Genomic DNA, 12,579 nt, shown 5'->3' with positions numbered 1-12,579 from the left:
GATATTCTGTGTTTATTTTGAGGATATTGTCTCAAGCCCATTTTTTCCCCATTTAAATATGAAGAACTATATAATGTTGTATGTGGTGTTGGCTATTGGGAGCGCCCTGAGTGTGAATGTGGAACTGAGGCAAGGGGAGTGGGAGTGCCAGCCTTGTGGGAAATGCAGGAAGGGCTGTGCAGGCGGGAACATAGAGTTGTGGGGAACCCTATTGACGTTTTCACGTGCTTCTTGGTGCATCTCAGATGTTTTGGAAGCTTCCCAAATGTTCTTGAACAGTGACCATCTGGTCTCCATGAATAAGTTAGCCTGGCAATTTGGAACTATGTGGATACGGAGGGCCTGCTGTAATTGATACTCTAGACTCATTTCCTATGTGTTGAACCAAATTCCTCTTGGTCTAACCTCACAGATGATGCGAGAATGCACTTGTAAGGAGAAATTTGAGCATTTAGTGGTTGTTGAGAGAAAAGATTACAGTAAAACCTCAATATAACTGACTTCGATATACCGGAATTCGCTTTTATTGGAATCGAGGAGCTACCACACTAAATTCCTATACAGTATATTGGAAAAATTCCAATAAAGCCAGAAGCAGGTCGGACTGCCTTGTCACTTCAGCCATGTTCACTACAATAAGGTAAATAAAGGACATATTTATCAGTGTACAGTACAGTATTATTGCTGTATATATACAGTATTATACCATATGAGTATTGTAGTTAATGTATCATACAGTACAGTACAGTACTGCAGTGGTAGTGAAAACATTTTAAAAACCATTTGTATGGTCCAGACTAATGTCTGATATATCGAAAAAAGTCTGGGTTAGCAGGGGGAAGTCCAGATGTCGCTTTTATTGGAGTTTCGCTTTTGTCGGAATGGCTTGGACCCCAGTTAGGCTGTTATAGTGAGGTTTTACTGTAATTAAAAGTAATACTGTATAAAGAGTATGTTACAGCTTTCCACACAGTAAACCTTCAGAAGCCATTGTGTTCTGGTGTCGACATCATTTCCACGTTGGAGTCATGTCTCTCGCTGCTTATACATATTATATATAAGTGTGTGTATTCATATTTAGAGAAAATGTATGTGTTGAGATAAAGATCCAAATACCACTTCAGTGTAAGTGTGGTGTGGGAATAAGATGAACGCTCAGACGAGCAGAGCCAGCAATTTTCGGACGTAAACAGTGAGGGTGAAAGAATGCGATAGAAAAATATGAAATGTACATATGTTTAAGTCTTGGGGAAACATATATTCATGTTAATGTATTTAATGTAATTAGTACTGCCATATCGAGATGTATAATGTGCATGGTAGGGTTGTAATACACACCTACTCATGTATATCTCTCGTTGTCTTTGAGAGAAGTGGCATCTCTAAATAAGCTGACCAAAGCCTGCTCCCAATGCGGGGCAATTGGAACCAGCAAAATACTCTTAGCCTTCATACAAAGGAGACGTACTACTCTGAAACACTCTCTACGCAGTGGAGAGAAAACACATCTGCTCCAGTTTCTGTTCACCTCACGCTACCTCTGACTACAGGATTACCACTATTACTCCCTCTGCCTGCCGTGGCAGTGAACATAGCTGCGGGAAGAGCCAGCTGGGAAACTTAGTATTCCATACCAGCCGGTACATTACTGGTGACCAGCTGTGGAATTCAGTGGAATCACACCTAAGCGTCTACAATTGTACACAGGAAATAATTTTGCATTGTGTTTATGAAGGTCACTGAGCACAGTGTGAAGGGCAGGATCAGTCAGCCTTGATACAGGTGTGGAGTTCACAAATGATACGGAACCCATATGCTGTGTCTGAAATTTCGTTTGAAGTAAATGTATTTATGGCCTTGTTTGTTTGCTAATAGCAGTGATGTAGAAGTAATGAGATTTAATGTTGTTGGCATTGTTTTATGTATATATTTACTTTATTTATTTTTGGATGTGAGAACTTATCTTTGAATGGCCTTGCCCATCAGTTACTTGCTAAGGATTTTCATACATGAGGTGCAGCACTTCCACTAACTTTAGCAAAGCCCTGTATTAGGACCCTTTGCTTCTTGCTTTCACATATATATAATACTTTTGTACTGGTTTGCTGTTATTATTGTTATTATTATTTTTATTATTTTTATTATTATTATTATTATCTCTCTCTTTCCTTCATGCTTTCCTCTTCCTTCTGCCTGTGGGTTACTGTATGCTGAGTGACAGGCCAAATGATTTCCTGTACACCAGGATACCATTTACTACGCTGGGTGGTAACCATATAACCAAATAATGGCGGCTGGTGGTTTAGTGGGTAATTAAGATCCTCCAATCAGATTGAGCCTGTGTAGGTTTATATCCAAGGGGTGGTTGGGGTTTATTGCTCATGTAATGCCACTCACGGATGAGTGAGGCTGGTCACTCTCATCTTAAATGTCAGAACCAACTTGCCTAGCCCTGGATTCCTATGCTTCTCATGGGGCAAGATTGGATTGGTTGATAGATGGATGGATGGATTGTTGTTATTATGATTATTATTATTATTATTATTATTATTATTATTATTATTACAGTATTATTATTGACTCCATCGGATACGTTTAGGTGAAGCTAGAGAACGTGAATGTTTTTGGCGTATCCAATAGAGCCAGGATTCCGGGGGCTTGAATGATGAGTGAATGGAAGCATGGCCCATTGGATTGGGCAGTTTGGGGCTATCTGTACATTGCTACTCCTTACCTTGCCCTAGGGTGGAAAAGGAGGTCCGGATGATGATGATGATGATGATGATCTATCTATCTATTGCCAGATGCCTTAATTCCATAAGGAGTGGCCACAAACAAATCTCCTCCATGTCGTCCTGTCCCCCACCATTTCGCTGCCCTGCTCCCAGCTCACACACCCCTTTCTCATATACCTCTCCACTCCATCCCTCCATTTCATCCTTGGCCTTCCCCTCCCTCTTCCCCCCTCCACCTCACTCACATACACTCTCCTCATCAGTCTCTCACTCTCCATCCTCTCCACATGGCCAAACCACCTCAGTGTGTTTTTCCTGACGCTTCCTATCACATCCATATCCACACCACAATGCTCCTTCATTTCCTCATTTGTCAGTCTGCCTCTCCATGTGACTCCACATGCTCCTTTCAAATAACTCATGATGACCTATCTATCTATCTATTACCAGACGCCTCAATCCCGTTTGGGGTGGCCACAAACAAATCGCCTCCACGTCGCCCTGTCCCCCGCCATCTCACTGCCCTGCTCCCAACTCACACACCCCTCTCTCATATACCTCTCCACCCCATCCCTCCATCTCATCCTCAGCCTCCCCCTCCCTCTTCCTCCTTCCACCTCACTCACATACACTCTCTTCGTCAGTCTCTCACCCTCCATTCTCTCCACATTATTTTTTGACTCTATCGGATATGTTTATGTGAAGCCACAGAATGTGAATGTTTTTGGCGTATCCGACAGAGTCAGGATTCTGGGGGCTTGAATGATGAGTGAATGAAAGCATGGCCCATTGGATTGGGCAAATTTGGCCTATCTGGACAATGTTACTCCTCGCCCTGCCCTAGGGTGGGAAAGGAGGTCCAGATGATGATGATGATGATTATTATTATTATTTTTATTATTATTATTATTATCATTATTATTATTATTTGCACTCATCATCCACTCACTCAGTGTAGGGCTGCTCTCGAGTGCCTTCCCTTTCCTCTCTTCTTTCCTTCTTTCCATCCTTCCACCTCTGTCTTTCTTTCCTTCACTCTTTCCTCTCTTTTTTTTCTGTCCATGGGTGACTCTACATTGGGCGACGAGCCAATTGGTTTCCTGTTCGCCAGGAAACCATTTACAATGCTGGGTGGTAACCTTATAACCAGTTATGGCACCTGGTAGTTTAGTGAGCAATTAAGGCGCCCCAGTTGGATTGAGCTGGTGCAAGTTCATATCCAAGGAGTGATTGGGGTTTGTTGCACACCTAATGCCACCCAGGGATGAGTGAGGCTGGTCGGCCTTATCTTAAAAATCAGGACCTACTTGCCTAGCCCCGGGCGTCTATGCTTCTCATGGAGCAACACTGGATTAGATGATGAATGAATGAATGAAAATTATTATTATTATTTATTTATTTATTTATTTATTTTATTTTATTTAGGTACTTGGTGCTGAAATCTTGGTGGGCCACCAATTATGTGACTGATTGGTGGGAGGAATTTGTGTACTTAAGAGGCCGTTCCCCCATCATGGTCAACTCCAACTTCTATGGGACGGATGCAATCTTGCTACATCCAACACACCGTCAGGCTGCCCGTGCTGCCAATGTCACTCATGTTGCCTTCCTGTTTCGCCGCCTTGTGGATAACCAACAGCTTGAGCCAGTAAGTACACCTTATGTATGACTCTAGACAGCTCAGTACATATAGGTTCTACATCCGCCCAACCAGCTGATGCATGCAGTGACCACTGGTTAATGTTATGAGATGTAAAACCTCAGGTATTTGGTTTATTGATATTACTGCATAGATAGATGAGGACCATAGGGCACTAGTCCTGCTTGACACAGTAGATATCTTGGCCAGAAACAGGTAATTCAGGGAATAAATGTTGCGGCAGATGTAATAGGATGTTATCAAATATAAAATTTGGGGTTACCCAAATGGCTGCTTGGAGAGTTTGAGCTAGGAGGCCATGGGTTGAAGTGGTGTATATGGACCTATGATCTGGAGGTATTATGAAAGAGCTGGCACAAAATAGAGGAGTACAAGGTGATGGATTCAGACCCTTTGCTTAATAGAAAACAGATATAAGTTAGAACATTGTGATGATAATGGTGACTGGAAGTCAAGTGAGAATGTGTTCTGGGTTTGTGTGTAAAGCAAAATTTTTGGCACTAATGAGTGACAGCAAAGGTTCTGTTTGGATAAAGAAATGTGTTTTATGTTATGGCAGTCAGTTGTATTACTTCATGCAGTAATGTACACCCGAAAGCACTAATTTCTCCCCCCATGCAGCCAGAGTCGCGGCCAGTGAGCGACCAGGCGTACGAACACCCCACACCCACCTCCCCTTTCCCAACCCCAGTGTAAATGTTGTTGGGTAGACGTGGAACAGCCAAAGCTGGTGATATTACAGTGTGTCATGATTGTTTTTATAGACAATCAGAACCAGCAGGGGTAAGTATATAAAGGTACTTAATGTTTATTACTGTGCTGTTATCCATAACATAGAGGAAAGGTGCGAAAATGAAAGAAGACCTACAGTGTGCCATGTGTTATTGTCTATAATACTTATGTCCTATTTTATAATGTTACAAATAAGTATAGTGTTGTGAACAGCATCTGTTGAAATATATGATGTCTTTTCTCATACATTCTTACTCCCACCACCACCACCCATCTCTCTCAATTCCTTTCTCCACCAAACGCCTCTCTTATCCTCTCGTCCACCAGTCACACCCATTATTAACCAACGTAAACAAAGATAGTGATGAAATGATCCGTCAGGTATTGATCATATTATTACTATAATACACCTCTGTATTAAGCACCAAGAAATCAATAACATACAATGCTTCGGTATACCTGCCGACTATTTCATCTTGTTGTAAGCTGTTAAGTGACATACTCACCGCAAGTTGGACCTTGTGATACAAGGACATACGGTTGTTTTACTTTAACACAGGTTGTATGTGGTTTTGGACGCCCATGAATTCATATTAACGTGGCAATTTAAGCCTTACATTATAAACACTTAAGATTTATGTTCCTGTCATTAATGGATGGACAAAACAAATCAGGGATCGGTTCTGACGAACCACAAACTCTCTGCTTTTACGAAAATATTCCGACCTCCTGTGACAACAGTGACACAATGTCATTATGTAGACGACTGACCCACATTCAGTCGTATACATTATGACATTTTGTCACTGTTGTGACAAGAGGTCGAAATATTTTTGTTGAAGCAGAGAGTTTGTGGTTCGTCAGAACCGATCCCTGATTCGTTTGGTTAATACGGTAGTGACAGGAATATAAACCTTACATGTTTATAATGTGAGGCTTAAATTGTCACGTTAATATGAATTGATGGACGTCCAAAAACACCCATAACCTGTGTTAGCAATAAACAGCAGTATGTCCCTGTAACAAGGTCAAACTTGCAGTGCATATGTCACGTAACAGCTTACAAGATGAAATAGTTGGCAGGTTTATCGAAGTATTGTATGTTACTGATTTGTTGGTGCTTAATACTGAGGTGTATGCTAATATTAATATGATCAATACCTGACGGATCATTTCATCAATATCTTTATGTTGGTTAACTAAGCGTGGGAGTGGGGGACAGGAGGATAAGAGAGGTGTTTGGTTGATATAAACCCAGAGAGAAGGGTGGTGGTGGTGGTGGTGGGAATGAGAATGTGTGAGAAAAGACATCATATCTTTCAACAGATGCTGTTCATTATACTATACTTATTTGTAACATTATAATATAGGACGTAACTATTACAGACAATAACACATAATACAATGTAGGTCTTCTTTCATTTTCGTTCCTTTTTCATATGTTGTGGATAACAGCGCAGTAATACACATTAAATACCTTTATATACTTACCCCTACTGGTTCTGATTCTCTATAAAAACAATCATGACATTGTAAGATCACCAGCTTTGGCCGTTCCACATTTGTCCAACAACATTTGCCGCTGGGGTTGGGGGAGGGGATGTGGGTGTGGGGTGTTCGAACGCCTGGTCTCTCACTGGCCGCGACTCCGGCTACTAGGGGGGGAGAAATTAGTGCTTCCGAGTGTACCTTCCGAGTGTGGGATGAGTCCTTCAGTAACTGCCACAGGCTAAACAGTAGATCCGCTGACTCCAAACCTTCCCTGTTCCAGTCAAACTCCTCTTTCAGCAGCTGGTTATAATGCACTCTCAAGGTGTCTTTAGACCTTTCCACCCCTAATACCTGGTGGGAGGTCTGTAACCCCACACGGGTATATTTTGGCCATAAATGACTTTCTGAAAATTGCAAATCCAGTCTTACAAAACAGTTGGGCATGCTGCAAATCTATCTATATCTATATAGGCTACCTAGACTGCTTCCCCCAAGGAAAGAGAGGTAGCCGAGACAGGACGACACACTCCCAATTTACTCATCCACCCAAACACATTCATTCGCATCATATCCCCAAGAGAAGGGACAGATCCTCACCGCACCACACCGCATGAGGGTCAACTGTGCAGTGCAATCAGTGACATCCGCAACAGGGCCCGACAGCAGTGCTAGTTTACCCCTGCCACATCATAATGGACCCATCCCCTTACCTGCACCTGACCTGATCAGCTGATCAGACCAAATGCGGAAGAATATCCCCTCAGGGCTGCGTCATCATTTATTCATTCACAATTTCTCTCCAGTCACTTCTATCACACACAGCCACTCTTCCTTGCTCAATGGACATCCTCTTGCATCCAATGCTCTCTTCACACTGTCCATCTATCCTGTTCGTGGTCTTCCTCTCAGCCTTACACCACTCACATCAGATCTAGTTGTCTTTTTCACCAATCGGTCATTATCCATTCTCTTGATATGGCCAAATCATCGCAACACCCTCTGCTCAACCTGATCGGCCATCTCCCGCACAAGTCCCGTTCTCCTTCACACTTCATCATTTCTCGCTCGATCCATACGTGTCACTCCACACATACTCCTCAGATAAGACGCATGGTCGAGGAAAGAGGGCTGAGTGGGCGATTGTGTGGTGGGGCTGGCAGGGGGGATGAGTGGTAGGAAGCCACGAGGGTTGTCACTGGGGGAATTCTGAGCCACAATTTCCCCTGTAGAGGAAAAGCATAGGCCTAGTTGGCAGCCACAACCAGCCTGGGCTACACAGCTGTGCAGACAATGGTGCAATATGACAAAATGTTTATTTACGTGAACTAATGTGCCCTACATGCACGTAAATGTACGTGAACTGGGGGAGAGGGTTTAATATCCTCAGCGTCCACCACTACCTTTCCTTCATCATTCATCACACACTGTACACCTATGATATCCCTGTTTTCCCTCTTCATCTGATTTGTCACATTAAATACAATATTCTTCATTTCAGCGCTAGTTGGTTATCCAATAAAGGTCTCCGAGACTCAGATTTTATCCTGTATGTCTCCTTTCTAGCCCTATGCTTGGCAGCCATGTATTCCTCTCTGTTACCACCCCTTTTCCATTCTTGGGAAAGCCTTCTCTTCTCCATAACTGCAGGTTTTACACCCTCATTCCACCACAGTGTTACCTTATGTCTTGGAGGGCCCCTTGTCCATCCACATACCGAATTAGCAACCTCAAGATAGTGTCCTTGAGAGCTCTGTACTGTTCTTTAACACTTCTGTCAACAGCTTGTTCAGCCACCACTCTACTCATCACACTTTAGAAGGCATCCCTTACTGCTTGATTTTTCAACTTTAATGTTTTCCTCGTGGGTGCATACGTCCTCTTTACCATCTGCTCCTTAAGCACCATGTCGCGTATCAGCATCCCTCACCAGCCTACTATTAGGCCACTTGACTTGGAAATAGTCAGTCTGGCTACTGTTTCCCCCACTCTGATGTAATCAACCTTTTCGCTCTCTTCCTAAAATGTCTCTTGCACATAGTCATGTTCATTGCCTCTCCAAATTTATGTATCCTTTTCCCTTTCGGATTCTACATACCATATGCGCATCCCCCATGTACTCCTTCATATCCCTGAGCTACTTCACCTACATGACCATTTAAATTCCTATCCATATATAGGGATTCCGTAGTTTAAAGATGCAATTGATTAAGTAAAAACCCAGCGCTAGGCAAGGTATAATTTCTCTGGGTAGATTTAACATGTAAAGTACTGTATAGTGATGTGTTTTTGAGCCTTCAGTTTCCCCCCAGCCAAATCCTAAATCCACCCAAATGAGTCCAAAAACAAGTTTCTAGCTAATGTAAACCCCCAAATAGCTTTAAAACAAGTTAAACTAAGCCTAAAAGGAGTTTATAACTCACCTAAACCCAAAAGTAAAATCTGAAAATTATCAAAAATAAGTCTGGAAAAAATCAGAGTTACTAAACTGTACCCCAAAATGACAGTGTTCACCCCACCTTTGACTAAAACACATAAATCTGAGTCTAAAAACAGTTTATAAATCAACCTGAACACAAAATGTAAGTCTAAATATCATCAAAATCAGTCATCATCACCATTATTCGGACCTCCTTTCCCACCCTAGGGCAGGGTGAGGAGTAGCAATGTCCAGACAGTCCAAATTTGCCCAGTCCAATGGGTCACGCTTCCATTCACTCATCATTCAAGCCCCCAGAATCATGGCTCTGTTGGATATGCCAAAGACTTTCACCACGTTTTGTAGTTTACATAAACGTATCCGATTGAGTAAGTCCGGACGCTGCCACGTTAAAAAGGGTGCCAAATTCATGATCATGCACTTCTCTTCACAACATTCATCTAACCAGCTCGATCTCTTATCAGTTCCATAGCCTTACCGGCTTCCAAACCTCTCTTCCTCACACACTCATCCACCGTATTTCTCCACCTTCTCCTTGGCCTACCATGCCTCCTCCTTCCTTCAGATTCGCATGTATATACCTTTTTTTACCACTCTATTGTTATCCATTCTCTCCACATGACCATACCATTTCAGTACATTCTCTTCGATTATGGTGTCCACAGACTTCCTCACTCCACATCCTTCACAAATCACATTATTTTGTATCCTATCCACCCTCTGTACTCCACATACATTCCTCAGCAATCCTATCTCCACTGCTCTTACTCTTGACTTTTCATTTTCATACCACACCATAGTCTCGTGATCCATATGTTAAAGTTGGCACTAACGCTCCTTCATGCAAGCCTCAAGCAGCTGCAACACTCAAGCCTCTATTTCTTGTCAAGGCCTTCATTGCCCCAGCTACTTTTCTACCATGTGTCACTCTGCTTTCAACTTGTTTTGCACATTTTCCTCTCTTTTCTGTCACTGTACCCAAGTATTTGAACTCTCTCACCAATTCCAGTTTCCATACACTGTAACATCACACTGGGATTCATCTTCTCTCTCAGTAGCCATCACTTTACTCTTGTCTACATTTACTCTTAAGGCATGACGCTTACAAACCTCAGCAAAACTCTGCACTAGCCTACCAAGTTCTTGTCCGGTACTTGCAAGCAGTATTGCATCATCAGCATACAACAAATTTGAGATATCCCATCCATCACTATTTATTCCCAGTGCCATCCCTCTCTCCATTACTCGTGTTTTTACTTCTCTCATCACCCCATCCATAAATGAACAGCCAAGGGGACATCACACAACCTGGTTGCACGCTCACACCAATCGTGAACCATTGATTTTGATGCCCATTAACCTTTACGCATGCTTCACTACCATCATAAAAACTCTTGATGGCGTCTAGCAGCTTACCATCTACACCGCACATGCGCAAAACTTTTCACAGTCCTTCTCTGTGCATGTTGTCGTATGCTTTTTCCGGATCCATGAATGCCGTAAACACCTTATGGTCCTCGTGACAAGCCTTCTCTGCTGTCTGTCTCACTGCAAAAAAAAAAAAAAAAAAAAAAAAAAAAAAAATTGTTATGCTGGGGTTTGGCCATTGTTCGGCGGGGTAGAGTGGTATTTCTACCCCCATTGCTGTGCTGGGGTCGATGGGGGTAGAAATACCACCCTACCTTGCCAAACGATGGCCAGACCCCGGCATAACAATGCTTTGTTTGTTTTTTTAATCGATTTTGATGATATTTTAGACTTAAATTTTGTGTTTAGGCTGATTCATAAACTTTTTTTAGACTTAGAGTAACATGTTTTGGGCATAGGTAGGGTGAACATTGTCATACAGTATTGGGGTGCAGTTGACTACAGTGGAGTCTGCATATAACATGAGATAGGTTTTGTGGAACCTCGTGTTAAATCAGTTTCATGTGAAATGGTGACATATATTTACATGTAAAATAGAGGGTTAGGTTTTGGAGACCACATATATTCGCCCAGACATAACAAAATTCTTCAGGAAATGCCATTGGCATTGGACCCAAGTCCACAAACAGTGAACTATGGCCATCAACTTCATATTTGTTTCTGCTTTTACATAAGAAGTAAGTCAACCACGCATTATAATTTGTATGAAAACATAATTTACATGGACTCAACAACTGGATTAACATCAGTATGTAAACCTGTCGCATACTGTAAGAACCAAATTTTTCTGATCCTGAGTCGTCAGCAAATCACTACAGCAGTCACAAAACCTGCACTGGGGGAAAAAAAAAATAAAACTTTAATATTGCTGTTCCCATCACACAGAATGCACCAGAGTTATAATGACCACCCTGTACCTCCCTCACCTCTGTCTCTTTGTCTGAAGCCCTCACACCCTTTACCATTCGCACCTGTCCAGTCCAACCCTAATCCCATAATTACTAATGACACAAAGTTCTTTTCCTCTACCCTATCGCCTTTCTACTCCATACCAACGCTCGCTCTCTCTCTCCCTCTCTCTCTCTCTCTCTCTCTCTCTCTCCAGATTAAAGCCCATTATTGTCCCCTCTCCTCCACTTATCCCCTACACTTCCCTGAACTTCAATTATCACCTCACCTCCTTGTCAGTGTTTTCACCTGGCCCCATCCTTCCCTGCTATGACTGCCTCCCCACACAAACATATGTCGTCCAGTCTGGCAGGAACGCATGCATCTGGCAACACTGTAAGGACCCATGATAATGAGGGACAAAAGTGCAGCCACATAGAAAGTGGACACTAAACTTACCCAATTTGAGTCTTGCATAATTAAGCGATATTAGTGTTATTATAAATTATTGGGGGAAAATAAATTTTCGTGTTATTGTGAGATCGTTGCTTCATTTTCTCATAAATCGTGACTACTTGATTTTTCTCCAGACTTGTTTTTGATGATTTTCGTATTTTATCTTTGGTTTTAAGCAAGTTGTAAACTGGTTTTTGGGATAGTTTAGCTTGTTTTAAAGCTATTTGGGAGTTTAGGTTAACTAGAAACTTGTTTTTGGACTCATTTGGGTGGGTTTAGGACTTGGTTGGAGGGGAAACCCAAGGCTCAAAAACGCATTCCTATACTTTGCATGCTAAAGCTACCCTGAGATATAATACCCCACCTAACGATGGGTTTTCACTTAACCAATTGCATCGTTAAACCAGGGTGCAAGGAACAGCATGGTGGAATGAAGAGGTGAGACAGGCTGTGGCACAAAAGAAGAAAGCATACAATGATTGGATGAGAAATAGGGGCGTGGAAGTTGAAAGGCTGAATGAGAGTTATATGTAGAAGAAAGAGAGAGGTGAAAAGATTGATAAGAGAGAGTAAGAAGAGAGTGGATGAGGAATTTGCAAGGAATTTGAGTGTAAAGTGGAGGGACTGTAAGAAAATGTTCTGGAAAGAGGTGAAGAGAGTAAGACAGGGTGGAAGTGAAGTTAGCAGGGGAGTGAAAGATAAAAATGGCAGATTATTAGTGGAGAAGGGAGAAAAAGTGAGCAGATGGAGAG

The 12,579-nt window shown here is 42.3% G+C and overlaps 1 protein-coding gene across 1 annotated transcript in view; it reads left to right on the top strand.

The window, feature by feature from the left end:
* whd (carnitine O-palmitoyltransferase whd) overlaps positions 1–12,579 on the top strand; it is a 454,516-nt gene that overhangs the window by 155,184 nt on the left and 286,753 nt on the right. Inside the window, exon 6 of the mRNA XM_080283386.1 lies at positions 4,161–4,383. Within this exon, the coding sequence (XP_080139512.1) occupies positions 4,161–4,383 (223 nt within the window). The remainder of the gene's footprint in view (positions 1–4,160; positions 4,384–12,579) is intronic.

This window comes from Coenobita brevimanus, chromosome 97, assembly GCF_032717465.1.
Source record: "Coenobita brevimanus isolate Jiangsu-jjx chromosome 97, ASM3271746v2, whole genome shotgun sequence".
NCBI lineage: Eukaryota > Metazoa > Arthropoda > Malacostraca > Decapoda > Coenobitidae > Coenobita > Coenobita brevimanus.
Note: the sequence above shows the minus strand (reverse complement) of the source record. Positions and strands in the feature narration are given on the sequence as shown.